At 42.9% G+C, this 23,803-nt stretch overlaps 2 protein-coding genes across 10 annotated transcripts in view; one reads left to right on the top strand and one right to left on the bottom strand.

Moving 5' to 3' along the window:
• The window catches only part of CASK (calcium/calmodulin dependent serine protein kinase), a 319,197-nt gene that overhangs the window by 120,055 nt on the left and 175,339 nt on the right, over positions 1–23,803 (top strand). The gene's annotated exons all lie outside the window — the stretch shown is intronic.
• On the bottom strand, positions 6,563–7,740 carry GPR82 (G protein-coupled receptor 82). The gene is given in 4 exon segments (XM_077298384.1): positions 6,563–7,173; positions 7,176–7,375; positions 7,377–7,548; positions 7,551–7,740. Coding segments are annotated over 4 exon segments (1,098 nt in total). The 5' UTR covers positions 7,666–7,740.

Here is a 23,803-nt window from a genome sequence, read left to right as displayed (position 1 = left end):
ATTGGGTAGTGTTATTCAGTGAAGTGCCAGGACATGGAGTCAGAGAGAATAACTAATGTGAACAAAAAACAACTTCACTAGTGTCTCAATAATTTAGTATAGTCATCCTTTTTTATACAGTACTTTTATCGACCTGCCCCTGTAGATGTTGTCCTTGGTCCAATTTTAAAGAGTACCTTTCATAAAATTCTTCTTGTTGAACTGGATACATGATGTAATGGTGGCTGCAGAACAGTGTCACGGATCCCTACTCCGTGGTGTAACTAATTCGTCACATGCCCGCTCTCAGCACGTGACTTGGGGTTGTGCCTGCAAGGATTAATCTATCTCCTCACTCAGTCCAGCATTCACTCTCTGTCCTATGCTGTAATGGGAGCATAAATCACACACCCGCTCATACACGCTGCAACCACTCACCGAATACACGGGCGATGAGTCCCGGAAATATTAGTACTAATAATGTCTACCACTCATAATGTCTACCACTCATAAGGCTCACACATCTTAGGCTATGGATTCTTTTAGAACATTCAAGGTTCAACTTGTTAGTTTTATACTTTAATACAAAAAGGTACAGTGCTTACCGTAAAAAGGTATAAAAATATGATAAAAAAGACATACAACTTATGCAAAACAGTTTAAAAAAAAAAATAGGAGAAACTTACAGAAATCATGTAACTGGTAGTTTGCTTTCTGCTCCCTTAGGGGGGGTGAATGGAGTTGGTGGAACACAACAGCATCTCAGGCTGCCCTCACATGTGAACGCGTTTCTCTGTATACAGCCCTAATTTATAGCTTTTGTCTGGAGGTCAGGTTTCTAGACCAGCCCCTCAAGTTAATATCATAATTGCTTGGTTTTTGATTGGACCACGGCCGCGCCTCCCAATGAATATATTATTTTCTTTTGAGATCCTTTGTGTGGAAGTTCTGACAGAGATACTATCAGGCCGTAATTAACATCTCTCTTCCAAGAGTTAGGAGGTGTCAAATGTCACCTTTCTTGTTGGCTTCCAGTGTGTGTGTATATATATATATATATTGCGCAGCCCACGTAATATATTGCGCAGCCCACGTAATATATTGCGCAGCCCACGTAATATATTGCGCAGCCCACGTTGTAAATCACGCAGTACATTGCGCAGCCCACGCAGTACATTGCGCAGCCCACGCAGTACATTGCGCAGCCCACGCAGTACATTGCGCAGCCCACGTAGTATATTGCGCAGTCCACGTAGTATATTGCGCAGCCCACGTTGTACATTGCGCAGCCCACGTTGTACATTGCGCAGCCCACATTGTACATTGCGCAGCCCACGTTGTATATTGCGCAGCCCGCGTTGTATATTGCGCAGCCCGCATTGTATATTGCGCAGCCCGCGTTGTATATATTGCGCAGCCCACGTTGTATATATTGCGCAGCCCACGTTTTACATTGCGCAGCCCACGTTGTACATTGCGCAGCCCACGTTGTATATTGCGCAGCCCACATTGTATATATTGCGCAGCCCACGTTGTATATATTGCGCAGCCCACGTTGTATATATTGCGCAGCCCACGTTGTATATTGCGCAGCCCACGCAGTATATAGCAATGTGGGCATCATATCCCTGATAAAAAATAGTTATATACTCACCTTCCGGAGCTCCCGGACCCAAGCGAGGCCTTTACCGACGCGAGGCCTTTACCGACGCTCCTCGCGCGCTCCGGTCCCAGGAGTGCATTGCAGTCTCGCGAGATGATGACGTAGCGGTCTCGCGAGACCGCTACGTCATCATCTCGCGAGATCGCAGCATGGAGCGGTCACCGGAGCGTCGGGCAGGCCTGTTGTCGATCAAGGGGCCGACGGACGGTGAGTATATAACGATTTTTTATTATTTTTAACATTAGATCGTTTTACTATTCATGCCGCATAGGCAGCATGAATAGTAAAAAGGTGGTCACACAGGGTTAATAGCAGCGGTAACGGAGTGCGTTACCCGCGGCATAACGCGGTTCGTTACTGCCGGCATTAACCCTGTGTGAGCGGAGGGGTGTATGCGGGCGCCGGGCAGTGAGTGCTGGGAGTAAGGAGCGGCCATTTTCTTCCGGACTGTGCGCGTCGATGATTGGTCACGGCAGCCATGACAGCTGCCGAGACCAATCAGCGAACGAATAACCGCGACAGAAAGAAGGACAGACAGAAAGACGGAAGTGACCCTTAGACAATTATATAGTAGATATGTGTGTATATAAAATATATATATATATATATATATATATATATATATATATATATATATATATATATATATATATACACATACACACATATATATATATACACTCTATGACTATGTCACCAATCTCTATATATAATTGTCTAAGGGGTACTTCCGTCTGTCTGTCACGGAAATCCCGCGTCGCTGACCAATCACACAGCCCGGCCGAGAATTAGTCCCTCCCTACTTTCGTCCAGTCAGCGCCTGCTCCATACTCCCCTCCAGTCAGCGCTCACACAGGGTTAATGGCAGCATTAATGGACCGCGTTATGCCACGGTGTAACACACTCCGTTAATGCTGCTATTAACCCTGTGTGACACCAACTTTTTACTATTGATGCTGCCTATGCAGCATCAATAGTAAAAGAAATCTAATGTTAAAAATAATTAAAAAAAACACAAAACCTGCTATTCTCACCTTCCGTCGTCTGCCGATGCGCACGCGGCTGCCGCCAGCTTCCGTTCCCAGAGATGCATTGCGAAATTACCCAGAAGACTTAACGGTCATCTGGGTAATTTCGCAATGCATCTCTGGGAGCGGAAGCTGGCGGCAGCAGTGCGTGCATCGGGACAGCTTCGCTGGACGCCGGAGGGTGGTATATAACTATTTTTTATTTTAGTTTATTTTTTTTTTAACAGGGATATCGTGCCCACACTGCTATATACTACGTTGGCAGTGTTATATACTGCATGGCTTCTCTATACTACGTGGGCTGTGTTATATATTGCGTGGGCTGTTATATGCTGCGTGGGCTGTGTTAGCTACTGCGTGGCTGCGATATACTGCGTGGGCAGTGTTATATACTGCGTGGGCTGTGTTATATATACTGTGTGGGCTGTGTTATATATACTGTGTGGGCTGTGTTATACTGTATATACTGCGTGGGCAGTGTTATATATACTGCGTGGGCTGTTATTTACTATGTGGCTGCTATATACATACATTTTCTAGAATTATAGTGTGTGTGTATATATATGTGTGTGTGTGTGTGTGTATATATATATATATATATATATATATGTATATATGTATATATATATGTATATATGTGTATATACAGTTAGGTCCATATATATTTGGACACAGATAACATTTTTCTAATTTTGGTTATAGACATTACCACAATGAATTTTAAACAAAACAATTCCGATGCAGTTGAAGTTCAGACTTTCAGCTTTCATTTGGGGGTATCCACATTAAAATTGGATGAAAGGTTTAGGAGTTTCAACTCCTTAACATGTGCCTCCCTGTTTTTAAAGGGACCAAAAGTAATTGGACAGATTAAATAATTTTAAAGAAAATGTTCATTTCTAGTACTTGGTTGAAACCCCTTTGTTGGCAATGACTGCCTGAAGTCTTGAACTCATGGACATCACCAGACGCTGTGTTTCCTCCTTTTTGATGCTCTGCCAGGCCTTCACTGCGGTGGTTTTCAGTTGCTGTTTGTTTGTGGGCCTTTCTGTCTGAAGTTTAGTCTATAACAAGTGAAATGCATGCTCAATTGGGTTGAGATCAGGTAACTGACTTGGCCATTCAAGAATATTCCACTTCTTTGCTTTAATAAACTCCTGGGTTGCTTTGGCTTTATGTTTTGAGTCGTTGTCCATCTGTAGTATGAAATGACGACCAATCAGTTTGGCTGCATTTGGCTGGATCTGAGCACACAGTATGGCTCTGAATACCTCAGAATTCATTCGGCTGCTTCTGTCCTGTGTCACATCATCAATAAACACTAGTGACCCAGTGCCACTGGCAGCCATGCATGCCCAAGCCATCACACTGCCTCTGCCGTGTTTTACAGATGATGTGGTATGCTTTGGATCATGAGCTGTACCACGCCTTCGCCATACTTTTCTCTTTCCATCATTCTGGTAGAGGATGATCTTGGTTTCATCTGTCCAAAGAATGTTCTTCCAGAACTGTGCTGGCTTTTTTAGTTGTTTTTTTTAGCAAAGTCCAGTCTAGCCTTTTTATTCTTGATGCTTATGAGTGGCTTGCACCGTGCAGTGAACCCTCTGTATTTACTTTCATGCAGTTTTCTCTTTATAGTAGATTTGGATATTGATACGCCGACCTCCTGGAGAGTGTTGTTCACTTGGTTGGCTGTTGTGAAGGGGTTTCTCTTCACCATGGAGACGATTCTGCGATCATCCCCCACTGTTGTCTTACGTGGGCGCTCAGGTCTTTTTGCATTGATGAGTTCACCAGTGCTTTCTTTCTTTCTCAGGATGCACCAAACTGTTGATTTTGCCACTCCTAATATTGTAGCAATTTCTCGGATGTTTTTTTTTTCTGTTTTCGCAGCTTAAGGATGGCTTGTTTCACCTGCATGGAGAGCTCCTTTGACCGCATGTTTACTTCACAGCAAAACCTTCCAAATGCAAGCACCACACCTCAGATCAACTCCAGGCCTTTTATCTGCTTAATTTAGAATGGCATAACGAAGGGACTGCCCACACCTGTCCATGAAATAGCCTTGGAGTCAATTGTCCAATTACTTTTGGTCCCTATAAAAACAGGGTGGCACTTGTTAAAGAGCTGAAACTCCTAAACCCTTCATCCAATTTTAATGTGGATACCCTCAACTGAAAGCTGAAAGTCTGAACTTCAACTGCATCTGAATTGTTTTGCTTAAAATTCATTGTGGTAATGTCTATAACCAAAATTAGAAAAATGTCGTCTCTGTCCAAATATATATGGACCTAACTGTATATATATATATATATATATATATATATATATATATATAAATTTTTTTTTTTTTTTTTTTTTTTTCCATATAATATTTCGTTCACATATTTCACCACAAACAGGATTAAACTTTTTTTTTTTTTTTTCAATATTACCTTGCCTCTCTGTTGCAGAGGTATTAGTAAAGTATTTGGCTCCTAATAAGTTAAAGGTTAGTGATTCTCCAATGAGTAAATGAGTACATTTTAATTAACAGATCTTGAAATAATACCGTAAGTACCACAATTGGCTGTTAAAATGTTCTTTTTGTGCATTTCCATGTTCATTTTGTTAGAATTGTGCACCTGAGTTTGGGTCTAGGATTTAGGAGCGACCAAAAGAGGCTGGATGGGTATGATTGCAACTGTGCTCCAGTCTTTTTTCCATAATTTACATTTTATTGCATTAAATAAGCAGTATTTGATACAATAAAAAAAAAAACCGAACTTAATATTTGGTACAGAAACCTTTGCAGTTAGAGGTCAGACATTTTCAGCTGTTCTTGACCAAGTTTGCACACACTGCAGCAGAGGTTTTGGCCCAGTTCTCCATACAGATGTTAACCTGAAAGATATGGAGTTGCAGCTCTGTCTCTGGACAACCTGGAGTTTCAGCTCCCTCCAAAGATTTTCTATCTGGTTTAGGTCTGGAGACTGGCTAGGCCACTGAAAGACATTGAAATGCTTCTAATGGAGCCACTGCATATCAAAAGTAAGGTGCAAAAGACAGGAACAAGGCAACGCGTTTTGAGTGCAATCCAGATTTCAAAGCCAAATTGCGCTTGAAACGTGTTGCCTTGTTCCTGTCTATTGTACTTTATTGGGTTAAAAAAATATCAAAAGTAAAGTTGGATTGAAAAATATTTTTACCAGGTGCGGGAACCCATGGCTTTTTTCTCCCTTTGCTTCGTTTGGTCAGAATGACATTCCTTGCACACTGGACTGTATTTAATGGTGAGCTGGCTTTTATCTTCCATAGATATTTTGAGCAAGGTATTGGGATAAATTAGTACTGTTCATTGAGGGATATTACACAGTGCTTTATCTACCAATCTTTCTCTTTGCTTTTCAAGCCTGATGGGTTTGGATAGGATAGTGAATGTTGACCGTTTTTTCAAGAATTAAAGAATGTTTTTAATTGTCTTTTTGGGCTGTTGGCAATTAGTATATTTACAGCCCTAAAGCATCTGATGTTTTGTTTTTTCCCCTTTGGTCTTTCTCCAGTGTCCCAATGCTCTGTTTGGCTCCATGCCGTAATTGCATTTATGAGGTCTTTTACCTGTTGCCAGCTGTCATGTTCCCTCCCCAAATGTCCTTATGTTAAAGAAGCAGCGGATCGTTCTAGGCAGTTTTGTGAGTCTCTGATCTTCTGCCCATGACAAATGTTTAATATTTCATGTGCTCATATTCCGAAGGACATGCAATATCTTTGCTCTAGCCTGCTTTGGCTTCCTTTGGGCTTAGCTCTTGATTATGAGCAAGTCAGATACTGCAGGAAGTGAGATCAGATCTTTATACATTTGGAATCGGAATGTACCAAATTGTTCTAAAACCTTTTTTTTCCATTGGTTCTTCTACTGGTAGGTTTCATTGGGAATGATATTGCTTTTTATAATCCTCCCAGATATTGTTGGTGTTTTAATTGCGGATTCATTGATTACCATTGAATTTACTTTTTCATATGTAGAACATTTCTTACAAAAGACTCGAAAATTCTTCTTAAAGGTGTCATCTAGGCAGAAGTAAAATATGGGATCTGTACAGCTTCTGAACTCCGCAAGGCACAAACAACAATTTTTAACTTGAATCAATGCATTTAGGTATTTGCATCCATACGAGTCGTCAAATCCTACCAGGAAAAACTTGGAGATGTGATACGGAGTGAAACAAAGCAGTAGTAAAGCCGCAATGACGATGATGTTGGTTTTCACTTTGCTGCAAAGCAGATGCTTTCCTCCAATGCAGCTGTTGGCCTGAATCTGTTGGATATGCTTCATAAAATAGTAATAAAACAGAAAAACAAATAGAAAAAATGTGAAAAAGCAAGTTGACTCTACAACACTGGTAATCTTGTACACCAACTGAATGGTTTCAGCTTCATTATCGAAACCTTTTTTATCTAGAGCAGGGTTCTGGTTTGCCAAAAAAACGTTTGGGCGTAGCAAAGTAAACCAGACACCATACCCAGGAAAAAGGCAAATTGGGGGTTCTGTAAAGTTTTGAGAATCTGACTAGAAATAATTTTTTCATGTGGGGTTTTGGGCTTACACTGCATCCTTACTTTATGCCTTAGGCTACTTTCACACTAGCGTTATTTTGAATCCGTAGCATATTGACTGACTGCCATCCAGCAGAAAATGGTGGCGCTGGCACACATGCTGCAGTGTGAGTAGGCTCCCGCCTTCATAGACTGTTCAGAGCGCTGAGTTGTAGGCCCAGTGCTCAGCCCAGATGTAATAAATGACTTGAAAGGGCATGCTGGCTGACACAATCATATTCGAGACTGCAAGGTTTATGAGCTAAATGTGCTTAGTTGGTTTTTCTGCTCGTTCTGAATATCACAAGAGACATTGTTTCCAGAGAGGCTTGGTAAAAAAAAAAAAATCAATGCGTATGCAGTAGGGAGACCAGTGGAAGTAATTGCACTAACGTTGAGGTGGTCTGTATTATTACCCATGCCTTGTGTAGGTGGTCTACAAACTCAGAGAAAACTGGTGTGAACACTGCAAATGTACACTTGTCATCAATGTTAGTGTCCATGTAAAGCGGGGGTGGGGAATTTTTTTTTCTGCCAAGGGCCATTTGAATATTTATACCATCCTTGGGGGCCATACAAACTCCGCCAACAAAATGCATCCTGACCCTGGCACTGTTTTCAGGACGTAATCTTTCATTGCATGCCCTTCAGTGTTCAGTAGTGAACACTGCGTGTGTGTGCTAACAGAGCAAGAAGAAATTAATGAGCTGGTTGTAATCAAAATACAGCTCCCTGCACAAGAATGCGGTCCCTGAGAATCTGCCCGGGGGCCTGATAAAAGGTCATCGAGGGTCGTAAATGGCCTGAGGTTCCCCACCCCTGATGTAAAGGAACCCATGCACCTTCAAAAGCTGTCAGCCAAATGTACCTCTGCGATCTCGACTGACTTTTTGATGTATATGAGTGTTCCACGGCGTGAGGAGAGAGTAGTACACTGCTCTCCTGAGGGAATGAAAGGATCAAGTGTTGAAAATCTAAGTCATATCCTTACAATTTTCAGGGAGAAGCAGGAGTTCCCCATACACAACACACAATAGTCTGATTCCTCTGGGAAAAAAAAAACCCTAAAGCTCCTGTATATTGTGGAAAATCAGGCAATGTACATGCATTTGAAGCTGTGCTAGAGCCAAACGGCAACAAACTAACCCCACTCATTATATAGTGTAATGGGGCTCCAGCTAGATTGTCATTATCATGGAAAGAATAGTGACAAATGTGTTGTAGAGACTTCCCGTTGCTTTCAGAGAGCTGTACAGCACTTTAAGGGATTTTCTATTTCATTTAAACAATGAAAACTTCTTCATTGTGTAAGCTGTACACCCTTGTGATTTCTACAAATTACTGTTTTCAAGGTTACTGCTTTCTGTCTGACATTGCAGTGTGGCAGCTGGCACTACAACTGGGTTACTTTCACATCTTCTTGCAGTCTTCATGTGATAACTTGTGAAGGGAAAAAGGGGTAGGAAAAAAAACATGCTGCACAGAAGGTGTCCTGTGTGTGTTGCCCTCCTGGCTGCACAGTCGCTCTTTAGGAGCTGATTTCAAGTGTCCTGTTTTAAGGCTATGTGCACACCTCAGGATTTGAAGAGAAAGAACCAACCACCAGAGCTATAGACCTAATTCAAAGAAATTAGTGGCACGGATATATGTATAGTCAAAATATTACTTTATTTGCGATGGTAACAACAGTTTATAGGTCCACATATTTGGAAGACAAAAAATAATAAAAACATATCAAGAGTGACATATTTTGGATGAGGTAACGCCTTAAGGTACAGGAACTCTCAAACAATTGCGTTTTATTACTCCTTCTATATATTTTTTGCACACACTGCACTTTGTTCCCTTCTTTTAGGGTTGCACATTGCACCGGTTTGCATGTTGCAAAGCCACAATATAGTGGGTTATATTTGCAGGGTATATTTAACCCCATTTTTTCTGCTTTTACACAATCACATTTATATTTTTATGCTGTTAGAATTCATTTTATTAGCACAATTTATACACTTTATTTTATTATTTTTATAGACTGTGAGTACGAGTCCTGTGAACAATCCTTCCTTTTATGGTGTACCTTATACCTATTTAGGTTTTTATATATGTTGGTGATTTTATTGTTGTCACTCTTGATATGTTTTTATTATTTTTTGTCTTCCAAATATGTGCACCTATAAACTGTTGTTACCATCGCAAATAAAGTAATATTTTGACTATACATATATCCGTGCCACTAATTTCTTTGAATTAGGTCTATAGCTCTGGTGGTTGGTTCTTTCTGTTCATGCGAGTGGTTTCGACTCATTTTGTTTGTTTTCACTGCTGTCTATTTATAATATTGAACACATATATATTAATAAGCTAATTAATTGCCCCTCTAAGTGTAAACAAACTTTTTGTCTAACACCTCAGGATTTGTTGCAGAAATTTCCTGAACAAAACCGGACATTTTCTGCAAGAAATCCGCATGCGTTTTTTTTGCGCGTTTTTTTTTCTGGAGCTTCCCAATGCACTAAATAGCAGCAAAAACGTGAAAAATCCGCAAAATTAATGAACATGCTGTGTTTTTTACCGCGATGTGTTTTTTTTTTTTTTCGCGGAAAAAAGCGAATCAAGTGCACAAAAATTGCAGAATGCATTAAAAATGATGGGATGCTTATGTATGCGTTTTTTAAGCGGTTTTTTTTTCCGCCAAAAAAAAAAAAAAAAAACCGCGAAAAATCCTAAACGTGTACACATAGCCTTAGTCCGTTTCTATCAAGTTCAGGTATATAATCAGGATTTGATTTCTTTAAAAAAAAAAAATCTTTCTATACTGGTTATAGATCATACAAAAAACCCTAGCTGGGTGTGGAAAACCACAAGGAAAGGGTCAAGAGTATATTTACCAAAATATAATCAATTTATTAATATTATAATTATAAAAATTACATCAATCCAGAGTACCACTACCAAAAGCAGGTTACATGGGGATTTTGTGAACCAGAGTATAGCATTGTTTACAACTTAATTACAGTAATGAAAAAAATGAATAATATTATGTGCTGTATATGATGTGGGAGCACACTAAACGCAAGGGAGTCACGATTGCCACACTCCTAGTTAGTCCCATAAGGGGTCAAACTCCCAAGTGGAGAGGGAACATGGATATAATTCTTATAGTAAAGTGCCACGGCGTATATTGGTGCTTGTTAGTTAAACTAAGTATGCATAATTAAAGTGCAAGTGCCAGCGCTATAACTTACATGGTATTCGACAAAAATTTAACCCAGGCCTGCTGCCTCTATGCTAGTTTCGCCTGTCTTCGTCAGGAGTACTGCTTTAATGCTGCTTTAGTACTTTTTAGTACTGCTTTTTAGTATTGCTTTAATGTATTAACACTGCTCAAAAAAATGGAACAGTAAAATACCACTTGCTAGAGATCACTGAATGAAATATTTCAGTTGCAAATCTTTATTCATTACATAGTGGAATGTGTTTAACAATAAAATATAAAAATGATTAATGTAAATTACAATGAATCCCAGGGATGTCTGGATTTGGAATGCTAAAAATCATAGTGGAAAATCAAATTACAGGCTGGTCCAACCTCAGTAGAAATGACTGAAGGCAAGGAAATGATGCTCAGTAGTGTCTGTATGACCTCCCAACAATGCCTGGGCATGGTTCTGATGTTCTCCTGCCGGATCTCCTTCCAGACCTGGACTAAAGAATCAGTAAACTCCTGGACAGTCTGTGGCGCAACAGGCCTTTAATGGATGGAACGAGACATGATGTCCCAGATGTTCTCAATTTTGGATTAAGGTCTGGGGAACGGGCGGGCCAGTCCATAGCATGAATGCCCTAATCATGCGGGAACTGCTGACATACTTCAGCCACATGAGGCCCATCATTGTCATGTATCAGAAGGAACCCATGGCCTAGAGCACCTGCATATGGTCTCACAATGGGTCTGAGGCTGTCATCCCGGTACCTAATGACAGCCAAGGTACATCTTGATAGCAGATAAAGGACCCTCCAAATAAATGCCTCCCCACAGTATTGCTGAGCCACTGCCAAACTGGTCAGGCTGGAGAATGTTTCAGGCAGCAGTAAGTTCTCCATGGCATCTACAGACTTTCACATGTGCTCAGTGTGAACTTGCTCTCATCTGTGAAGCACACAGGGCGCCAACGTTGAATCTGCCAGTCGCCCAGAACGATGTTGAGCTGTAAGCACAACACCCACTTGTGGACGTCTGGCCCTCATACCACCCTCGTGGAGTCTTTCTGACAGTTTAAGCAGAGACATGGATGTTGGTAGTCTGCTGGAGGTCATTTTGCAGGGCTGTGGCACTACTCATCCTGTTCCTCCTTGCATAAAGCAGGATATAGCGGTCTGGCTGCTGAATTGTTGCCCTCCTATGGTCCAATCCACGTCTCCTTGTGTTGTGGCCTGTCTCCTGATATCTGCTCCATGCTCTGGACAGTGTGCTGACAAACACAGCTACCCTTCATGCCACATCTCACATTGATGTGCCATCCTGAGTAAGCTGCACTACCTGAGCAGGGTGAGAGCAATGACAAAATGCATATGTGACCAAATCAGCCAAAAAAGATGAGAACAGAGATGGTCTGTGGTCACCCCCTGCAGAACCACTCCTGTATAGGGGTTGTCTTGCTAATTGTCTATCATTTCTACCTGTTGTCTGTTCCTTTTGCTTCAACAGCAGGGGACATTGATTCACAATCTGTGTTGCTTCATAACTGGACAGGTTGATTTCACAGAAGTGTGATTGACTTGGAGTTACATTGTTGTGTAAGTTTTTGTGCAGTGTAGTTGTTCACTTACTGCAGAAATTAGTTATACTGGACAGAGGAGTCTATAATGTGACTCTTTCTACAAGTAAATTGCTGATAACTGAGCTCCGTCTTGGCTCATGTAAAAGGCAATTTAATGTCTATATGGTATATACAAGCTGTATCCATTGTAACCTCATGGCATCCAGGGGCTTTGGTGACTGCCACAATAATGAAGTGGGCCACAATAATGGTGGTAAAAAATGGTTTATTTTGGTGTATTGTTAAAAATCCACCTATATTGGATGGACTGGCTGCTCCCAATACACATTTCTACGACTTAATAACGTAATTCTGTGCCCCCTCTCCTCCCCTTTCAAAATGTTGACTTTATTATTTTTAATTTAACTTGCAAGTTTATTTCTGAAACATATATGCAATAAATATAATCTTTCAATCACATGGTTTTAAATAATAAATACGCTACTTATGAAATTGCATTACATTAACACCTTACCAAAAAAACCTTTCCTTGGAATTTGTCGTTTTAGCTACCTATAGAATTTCTTCCTTTGCGCTTTTGTACATGAAAAGACTTCAGTTGTTTCATTGAAGTTGAGAATCTTGTTAAATCTGCTTCAATGCAAAGTGTAATTCGACATATTTAGCTGCATCGTAGATATTAAATGATCCTTGATTTCTTTTCAGAGAAGGAAAAGTCCTTTCAGCCAAGGAATTTGTCACTGTCATGCAGACAAACGCTCTTAATAAAATGTCTACATTTTGGATAAATGGTGTGTAGTCCTTTTTCTCGTAGCCACTTTCAGAGTGCTAGGGGGTCTTTAGTCTCATTGTTGCAATCAGTTATGTGAAATTCCAGATAGACAAGTTCATCTCATAGAGCGGATTCCAGATCATTTTTAAAAATCAAAAGCTGGTTTCTTCCCTTTTCTTCAACTTCAGGAGAAGTACATTTTTTAATGGCACTAAGTATTTTACCAAACGCAAAAGCAACTGACCTTTTCTCAAGTTTTGCTTTAAGGTTGTGTTGATGAGAACCGAATATCTCCACCACAAGTGAAATTAAAAACAAAATCCCTATTTATTTTGCACTGTAGCCACTATGACATTGTCCAGTTCAGCATGGTGGAAGGTCTTAGACCTCTGCATTCATTATATCTATTTGCACTCCGCATTAAAATTGCAACGCTTAGGCCGGAGTCACATTAGTGTATAGCATCAGCTGTGATATGCCAATGACTCTCGGCTCCTGCTCTGCTGCTACCAGAGCCAAGTCTCGTGCTACTGTGCAGGATAGGAGCGCAGCTGCGGAGGAGACTGAGATAGCAATTTCTCCGTCTCCTCTGCTGCTGTCGTCTGTGTATGTTACACTGCACTTGGGTGAAATCAGAGTGCTGTGCGTTGTCACTCGCACCCATAGACGTGTATGTAAAATATATAGAAGGGGAAGTGGAGGGAAAGTCAGCTCAACGTTGATTGTGGCACCTTGTCTAGTTGTGGATCTCTGCATGGAGCCGTCCTGGTCCTGGACATATTGCTGAACAAATGCAAAGAAAGATCCTCCAGCGTAGAGATATCATATAAAACTTCACATTTATGAATGTCTCATCATAAAAGCAAAAACATACTACTGTCAGCCATAGAAAGCAAACTGATGTGTTTTGACATTTATTTCTTAATCATGGTCTAATTTTATGATGAGACCTTAATAAATGTGAAGTTTTATGAGATCTCTACTCTGGAGGATTTTCTTTCTTTGCACCCATGGACTTGTATGGGTGCGAGTGAGTTGAGTCTTGCTGCCAATCTCTGAATTCTGCGATGGTTGTCTACCGTAAGAGCATCATGTGAAGAAATACTTGTACTTGCACGTCTTGGCTGCTATCCATGTGGTTATTAACAGTTGTCTGAGGAATGTTCTGCCAGGCTGAATGCACTTTAGCATGAAAATCATAAAGATCCGCTGCTGGTGACTCCCTTTGCAATAGCAAATTATGTCCTAGAGGTGCTTTGATGGGATAAAAGACTCTGCAGACCATGACAGCCTTCTTGGGTGATGTAGGCTGCTCACAGTAGCACAAGCAACATGCAAACTGTTTAAAAATTGCTCGTGCGACACTTTTCTGAGAAGTGAATGTACCACTGGTTCCACAATTCTGTAATGCAAGTGGAATTGGACATTACATACCAAGCCTAAGGTGTCTATATGAAAGCATAAGATTGTTCTGGATAGCACATAGATAATGCCCTTTGGAGACCATCGAGAGATTGTCATCCTGGTCCTACTACCAAGATTACGGTGAGGGATGGCATACTGTATGGTAACCTGACTACTCTAATTGTCTTTCGGGGTACAGTAACAGCTACGCATTACATTAACTTGGTGTTGACATCAGTTTTACCGCCATTCCTCCAAAATGTCTCAGAAACCATTTTTGGTCACATGTTGGTCATGCAACTGTGAGCAGCCTTCGTGGCATTAATGTGCTACCATGGTCTGCAGAGTCTACGGTTTTGTCTCCCATAGCACACATCTGGGATATTAATGGTCAGCAAATTCAAAGGCTGCTGCCAGCAGTGGAACTTGATTTGTATATCCAAGTGCATTCAGCATGGCAGAACATTCATCAAACAACGGTTAATAACCTCATTGGTATGTATGTGGCGCTCATACTGTATTCTGATGAAGGCAAAATGTTTTTCTCTGACGCCCATGACGGCACCACAGAGAGAGGGGATCCGCCCACCAAGGACAGGAAACCTACAGATAAAAAGGCGGTACCACTCTCCCGCATCAGTTGGTTTCCTGTCCTTGATGGGAGACCTACAGCTTACAACAGGAAGACGTCGTTGGATTCCGGGGCCAATCAGTCCGACTCAGGCAGCTGGGGTCCCTCTGCCTCGGCTGGTGTGGTGACCCGAAGCGCCACCGCTGGGGCTAGTGGGCCTCTAGGGTGTGCGGGGGAGGTGGCATGGAGTAAGCGGCCACCTCCTCGGGTAAGATTCTGCAGCAGCGATAAACATCCAGGGGGGTCCCTCTGTGGTTGCGGGGAGAGTGGCGCTCTCCCTCCTGGAGCGTCAGCCTGCAAGTTGCAAAAGCAGAGGCCTCCGGGTGCAGCGTGAAAAGAAGAAAAAAAAAAAAAAGCCGCATGCTGCCTCTCCCGGAATCTTCTCCAGAGCTGTGCCCGGGGCTGAAACCCTCCTTTGGGGGGGGGGGGGGGTCCCTCAGCCACAGAGACCAGTGAGCGGACGAGGCTCCTGGGTGGAGCCGCTTCCTCCCGCAGCGGAGGCACTCTGCTCCAACGGTCGGCTGCTACTTCTGTTGCCAGACCAGACTGATCCAGGTGGCGTGGTATCCTGAGGCACCACTGCGGGCCTTTAGGGTGTATGGGGAGAGGCGGCAAAGAGGACGCATGGTGGAGAAGGCTGTCGCACTTCAGCTGACGTCAGAGCAGGGCGCCGGGGCATAAGGTTGCCTTGCGTTCCACGGTAGAAAGTGCGGAACGAGACAGGCAACAGGCTGGTTTCCTGGATCTCATGGAGCAGGAGAGAAAATCATTGACAGCAATGCAGCATTCCTGATGGGACACCACTTCCCTTCATGATGGGCTCTCGGCGTTACCAGCTCCCCCTGTTTTTTAGCAGGTATGGAGCCAGCACAGGTAAGTGCATGGTGGAATGTTCTGTTGATAGTTACATAGTTATTGAGGTTGAAGGAAGACTTTAAGTCCATCTAGTTCAACCCATAGCCTAACCTAACATGCCCTAACATGTTGATCCAGAGGAAGGCAAAAAAAACCCCATGTGGCAAAGAGTAACTCCACCATGGGGAAAAAAATTCCTTCCCGACTCCACATACGGCAATCAGACTAGTTCCCTGGATCAACGCCTTATCAAGGAATCTAGTGTATATACCCTGTAATATTATACTTTTCCAGAAAGGTATCCAGTCCCCTCTTAAATTTAATTAATGAATCACTCATTACAACATCATACGGCAGAGAGTTCCATAGTCTCACTGCTCTTACAGTAAAGAATCCGCGTCTGTTATTATGCTTAAACCTTCTTTCCTCCAGACGTAGAGGATGCCCCCTTGTCCCTGTCTCAGGTCTATGATCAAAAAGATCATCAGAAAGGTCTTTGTACTGTCCCCTCATATATTTATACATTAAAATCAGATCACCCCTTAGTCCTCGTTTTTCCAAACTAAATAACCCCAAGTGTAATAACCTATCTTGGTATTGCAGACCCCCCAGTCCTCTAATAACCTTGGTCGCTCTTCTCTGCACCCGCTCTAGTTCAGATATGTCTTTCTTATACACCGGAGACCAGAACTGTGCACAGTATTCTAAGTGTGGTCGAACTAGTGACTTGTATAGAGGTAAAATTATGTTCTCCTCATGAGCATCTATGCCTCTTTTAATACATCCCATTATTTTATTTGCCTTTGTAGCAGCTGCCTGACACTGGCCACTGAATATGAGTCTGTCATCCACCCATACACCCAGGTCTTTTTCATTGATGGTTTTGCCCAGAGTTTTAGAATTAAGCACATAGTTATACATCTTATTACTTCTACCCAAGTGCATGACCTTACATTTATCCCCATTAAAGCTCATTTGCCATTTATCAGCCCAAGCTTCTAGTTTACATAAATCATCCTGTAATATAAAATTGTCCTCCCCTGTATTGATTACCCTACAGAGTTTAGTGTCATCTGCAAATATTGAAATTCTACTCTGAATGCCCCCTACAAGGTCATTAATAAATATGTTAAAAAGAAGAGGGCCCAATACTGACCCCTGTGGTACCCCACTGCTAACCGCTACCCAGTCCGAGTGTGCTCCATTAATAACCACCCTTTGTTTCCTATCCCTGAGCCAGCTCTCAACCCACTTACACATATTTTCCCCTATCCCCATTACTCTCATTTTATGTATCAACCTTTTGTGTGGCACCGTATCAAAAGCTTTGGAAAAGTCCATATACACTACGTCCACTGGGTTCCCTTGGTCCAGTCCGGAACTTACCTCTTCATAGAAGCTGATCAAATTAGTCTGACATGAGCGGTCCCTAGTAAACCCGTGCTGATACTGGGTCATGAGGTTATTCCTCTTCAGATACTCCAGTATAGCATCCCTTAGAATGCCCTCCAGGATTTTACCCACAGTAGAGGTTAAACTTACTGGCCTATAATTACCGAGTTCAGTTTTTGCCCCTTTTTTGAATATTGGCACCACATTTGCTATACGCCAGTCCTGTGGTACAGACCCTGTTATTATGGACTCTTTAAAGATTAAAAATAATGGTCTATCAATGACTGTACTTAGTTCCTGCAGTACTCGGGGGTGTATCCCATCCGGGCCCGGAGATTTGTCAATTTTAGTGATTTTTAGACGCCGCTGTACTTCCTGCTGGGTTAAGCAGGTGACATTTAATGGGGAATTTTTATCACTAGTCATATTGGCTGCCATGGGATTTTCTTTTGTAAATACTGATGAAAAAAAGTCATTTAGCAGATTGGCTTTTTCCTCATCCTCATGCCTTTGTGCCAAAGCTGTGCTAGAGCCTCATGTCATGATCTCTGCAGGCAGAGATCATAGCAAGCCTATAGAGGGACAAGCTCTCGGAAGATGGAACTATACTGACCATGAACTAAGCCTGCCGCGCAACTAGAAATAGCCAGGTAGCATTTCCTATTTATAGCTAGATGCCCAGCTCTGGCCTAAGACCTAAATAGCTAGCAGAGGGAAATATAAGACCTGGCTCACCTCTAGAGAAATATTCCAAAGAAGACAGTAGCCCCCCACATATAATGACGGTGAGTTCAGATGAAACAACAAACGCAGCAGGAAAATAGTCTTAGCAAATTTGAGGTCCGCTTACTAGACAGCAGAAGACAGATAGTATACTTTCATGGTCAGCAGAAAAACACTAACAAAACACCATCCAGAGATTACCCCAAACTCTGGCATTAACTCATAACGCCAGAGTAGCAATCCCTGATCAACGAGAGCTTTCCAGACACAGTAACAAAACTTCAGCTGTGAACTGGAACAAATAGGCAAAATGAAACATGGACAAAAGTCCAACTTATCTAGTAGTTGTCTAGAAGCAGGAACAAGCACTGAGAGGCATCAGATAACATTGTTGACCGGCAAGAAACCACCAGAGAAATGAGCTTAAATAGCGACACCCACTACTGATGGAACCAGGTGAAACAGGAAAGAGGATGACAAATCCAATTCCACAAGCGGCCACCGGGGGAGCCCAGAATCCAAATTCACAACAGTACCCCCCCCTCAAGGAGGGGGCACCGAACCCTCACCAGATCCACCAGGGCGACCAGGATGAGCCCTATGGAAGGCACGAACAAGATCAGAAGCATGAACATCAGATGCATTGACCCAAGAATTATCCTCCTGGCCGTAACCCTTCCAGTTGACCAGATACTGGAGTCTCCGTCTGGAAACACGAGAGTCCAAAATTTTCTCCACAACGTACTCCAACTCACCCTCAACCAACACCGGAGCAGGAGGCTCAACTGAAGGTACAACAGGTACCTCATACCTGCGCAATAACGACCGATGAAAAACGTTATGAATGGAAAAGGACGCAGGGAGGTCCAAACGGAAAGAAACAGGATTAAGAATCTCCAATATTCTATAAGGGCCGATGAACCGAGGTTTAAACTTAGGAGAAGAGACCCTCATAGGGACAAAACGAGAAGACAACCACACCAAATCTCCAACACAAAGCCGAGAACCAACACGACGATGACGGTTGGCAAAACGCTGAGTCTTCTCCTGGGACAACTTCAAATTGTCCATAACCTGCCCCCAGATGTGATGCAATCTCTCCACCACCGCATCCACTCCAGGACAATCCGAGGATTCCACCTGACCGGAGGAAAATCGAGGGTGAAACCCCGAATTACAGAAAAACGGGGACACCAAGGTGGAAGAGCTGGCCCGATTATTGAGGGCGAACTCTGCCAATGGCAAAAAAGCAACCCAATCATCCTGGTCAGCAGAGACAAAACACCTCAGATATGTCTCCAGGGTCTGATTAGTCCGCTCGGTCTGGCCATTAGTCTGAGGGTGAAAAGCAGATGAAAAAGACAAATCTATGCCCATCCTAGCACAGAATGCCCGCCAAAATCTAGACACAAATTGGGTACCTCTGTCAGAAACAATATTCTCAGGGATACCGTGCAATCGGACAACATTCTGAAAAAACAGAGGAACCAACTCAGAAGAAGAAGGCAACTTGGGCAGAGGAACCAAATGGACCATTTTAGAGAAACGGTCACAGACCACCCAGATGACAGACATCTTCTGGGAAACAGGCAGATTCACATCAGGCTGACGCAACACAGGGGCAGAGGCAAAACGGTGCTTAAGCTCCTGAAAGGCCTCTACAGCATGAGGGGACCAATTAGCAACATCAGCGCCTTGTCTGGTCAAATCAGTCAGTGGTTTAACGACATCCGAAAAACCAGCAATAAATCGGCGGTAAAAGTTGGCAAAGCCCAAAAATCTCTGAAGACCCTTAAGAGAGGAGGGCTGAGTCCAGTCACAAATAGCTTGCACCTTGACGGGATCCATCTCAATGGAAGAGGGAGAAAAAATATACCCCAAAAAGGAAATTTTCTGGACCCCAAAAACGCACTTAGACCCCTTCACACATAAAGAATTAGACCGCAGAACCTGAAAAACTCTCCTGACCTGCTGGACATGAGAGTCCCAGTCATCAGAAAAAATCAGAATATCATCCAGATATATTATCATAAATTTATCCAGAAAATCGCGGAAAATATCATGCATAAAAGACTGGAAAACTGAAGGGGCATTAGAAAGACCAAAAGGCATGACCAAATACTCAAAGTGGCCCTCGGGCGTATTAAATGCGGTCTTCCACTCATCCCCCTGCCTGATCCGCACCAAATTATACGCCCCACGAAGATCAATTTTAGAGAACCACTTAGCACCCTCTATACGAGCAAACAAATCAGTAAGCAATGGCAATGGGTATTGATACTTAACAGTGATCTTATTCAGAAGCCGATAATCAATACATGGTCTCAAAGAGCCGTCTTTTTTTGAGACAAAGAAAAACCCAGCTCCCAAGGGAGAAGAAGATGGACGAATATGTCCCTTTTCCAAAGACTCCTTTATATATTCCCGCATAGCAGCATGTTCCGGCACAGACAGATTAAACAAACGACCCTTTGGATATTTGCAACCCGGTATCAAATCTATGGCACAATCGCACTCACGGTGCGGAGGTAACGACCCAAGCTTGGGTTCGTCAAAGACGTCTTGATAATCAGAGAGGAACTCAGGGACTTCAGAGGGAATGGACGACGAAATAGAAACCAAAGGTAAGTCCCCATGAATACCCTTACATCCCCAGCTCAACACAGACATTGCTCTCCAGTCCAAGACTGGGTTGTGAGACTGCAACCATGGCAATCCCAGTACCAAATCGTCATGTAAATTATACAGCACCAGGAAACGAATAATCTCCTGGTGATCCGGATTGATACGCATGGTTACTTGTGTCCAGTATTGTGGTTTATTATTAGCCAATGGGGTGGAGTCAATCCCCTTCAGAGGAATAAGAGTCTCCAAAGGCTCTAAATCAAAACCACAACGATTGGCAAAGGACCAATCCATAAGACTCAGAGCGGCGCCAGAGTCAACATAGGCGTCCGTGGCAATGGATGACAAAGAGCAAATCAGGGTCACAGACAAAATAAACCTAGACTGAATGGTGCCAATGGAAACAGACTTATCAAGCTTCTTTGTACGCCTAGAGCATACTGATATAACATGAGTAGAATCCCCACAATAGAAGCACAATCCATTCTTCCGTCTAAAATTCTGTCGCTCGCTCCTGGACAGAATTCTATCACACTGCATACTTTCTGGCGTCTTTTCCAAAGACACCGCCAGATGGTGCACCGGTTTGCGCTCCCGCAGACGCCTATCAATCTGAATAGCCATTGTCATGGACTCATTCAGACCTGCAGGCACAGGGAACCCCACCATAACATCCTTAACGGCATCAGAGAGGCCTTCTCTGAAAGTTGCCGCCAAGGCGCACTCATTCCACTGAGTAAGCACAGACCATTTACGGAATTTTTGGCAGTAAACTTCAGCTTCGTCTTGCCCCTGAGATAGTGCCATCAAAGTTTTTTCTGCCTGAAGTTCCAAATGAGGTTCCTCATAAAGCAAGCCCAAGGCCAGAAAAAACGCATCCACATCGCGCAACGCAGGATCCCCTGCTGGCAATGAGAAGGCCCAATCTTGAGGGTCACCCCTGAGCAAGGAAATCACAATCCTAACCTGCTGAGCAGGGTCTCCAGCTGAACGAGACTTCAGGGACAAATAAAGCTTACAATTATTTCGGAAATTCTGGAAGCTAGCTCTATTCCCTGTGAAGAACTCCGGCAAAGGAATTCTCGGCTCAGATACCGGAGCATGTACCACAAAATCTTGTAAATTTTGTACTTTCATGATGAGATTATTCAAACCCGCAGTTACACTCTGAAGATCCATTATTGTCAGGTGCACACAGAGCCATACAGAGATTAGGAGGAGAGAGAGAAAAAAGACTGCAGCAAGGCAAACTGGAGGAAAAAAAAAAAAAAAAATTCCAGCAGACTTCTTATAACTCTCCTTTCTCAACCTGGGTCTTTAACACTTTATGGCCGGTCAAACTGTCATGATCTCTGCAGGCAGAGATCATAGCAAGCCTATAGAGGGACAAGCTCTCGGAAGATGGAACTATACTGACCATGAACTAAGCCTGCCGCGCAACTAGAAATAGCCAGGTAGCATTTCCTATTTATAGCTAGATGCCCAGCTCTGGCCTAAGACCTAAATAGCTAGCAGAGGGAAATATAAGACCTGGCTCACCTCTAGAGAAATATTCCAAAGAAGACAGTAGCCCCCCACATATAATGACGGTGAGTTCAGATGAAACAACAAACGCAGCAGGAAAATAGTCTTAGCAAATTTGAGGTCCGCTTACTAGACAGCAGAAGACAGATAGTATACTTTCATGGTCAGCAGAAAAACACTAACAAAACACCATCCAGAGATTACCCCAAACTCTGGCATTAACTCATAACGCCAGAGTAGCAATCCCTGATCAACGAGAGCTTTCCAGACACAGTAACAAAACTTCAGCTGTGAACTGGAACAAATAGGCAAAATGAAACATGGACAAAAGTCCAACTTATCTAGTAGTTGTCTAGAAGCAGGAACAAGCACTGAGAGGCATCAGATAACATTGTTGACCGGCAAGAAACCACCAGAGAAATGAGCTTAAATAGCGACACCCACTACTGATGGAACCAGGTGAAACAGGAAAGAGGATGACAAATCCAATTCCACAAGCGGCCACCGGGGGAGCCCAGAATCCAAATTCACAACAGCCTCATGTGCAAGGTATGTTTTCACATATACACAGCTAGGCCTTGGACCTCTAGGCTATAATAAGGCCACATGTCCAGGCTACATCTCATGATTTGACTTAAGTTACTGTAGTTGCATGTCTTGTCTGCGCAGAGCCTTATGATTGGACTACAGAGTGACTTTTTGGAAGCATGTTTTTCATTTTTTTTTTGGCTCTGTTAACCGGTGTCTTAACTACTCTAGGCCTTGGGAGGATACATGGTGTTAATGGAGCACTTTGTCTCCATGAAGACTGCCCTTCAGCTGCGGCTCATTAGTTAGCTCCTTCGGGTGGGGTCAGTCTGACAAATGAGATGTACTATTCAGAGTGGAGGCTTATCCGTATCTCTGAGAAATTGCTCTTTTGCTTGTAACTGTGGGCCTGTTTGGCATCTTCAAGCATGACTGTAGCTCTATGCATTATATTGCGTGCCTCTGTGTATCATATTGCATCATAGTGCTTCTATGCATTATATTGAGTGCCTCTGTGCATCATAGTGCCTCTATGCATTATATTGCGTGTCTGTGTATCATATTGCATCATAGTGCCTCTATACATTATATTGTGTGCAGCTGTACATCATATTGCATCATAATACTTCTATGCATTATATTGAGTGCAACATGTTACATCATGGTGCCTCTATGCATCATACTGAGTGCCCCTGTGTGTCATATTGCATCATGGTGCCTCTATGCATCATACTGAGTGCCCCTGTGTGTCATATTGCATCATGGTGCCTCTATGCATCATACTGAGTGCCTCGGTGCTTCATATTGCATCATTGTGCCTTTATGCATCATATTGAGTGCCTCTGTGCATCATGTTGCATCATAGTGCCTCTATGCATCATATTGAGTGCCTCTGTGTATCATATTGCATCATGGTTCCTCTATGCATCATGTTGTATTAGTGTTTCATGTTGCATCATGGTGCCTCTGCATCATATTACATCGTGGTGCCTCTGTGCGTTGTGTTGCGTCATGGTGCTTTGCGGTGCCTCTGTGCATCGTGGTGCTTCATGTTGCCTTCATGCATTGTGTTGCATCATGGTGCTTCATTGGGCTTTTTTGCTTCATTTTTCATCAGGGCTTCATAGCGCCTCTATGCATCAAAATGTGTGCTTACGGGCATCTTATTGCATCATATTGCTTCAGTGCCCCTGTGCCTCAGGGGGTATCATTAGTGTCATAGTGCCTCTGTGCTTCATAGTACTTCGGGCTTGGTGCCTTTTTTGCCTCTTGGTTAGACCTTCTGACTTATGCCGTGTTGCGTGGCTGCACATCGTATCGTTGGCC

Source organism: Ranitomeya variabilis, chromosome 3 (assembly GCF_051348905.1).
Source record: "Ranitomeya variabilis isolate aRanVar5 chromosome 3, aRanVar5.hap1, whole genome shotgun sequence".
NCBI lineage: Eukaryota > Metazoa > Chordata > Amphibia > Anura > Dendrobatidae > Ranitomeya > Ranitomeya variabilis.
The sequence above is the reverse complement of the archived record's forward strand: the minus strand, read 5'-3'. Positions and strand labels throughout refer to the sequence as shown.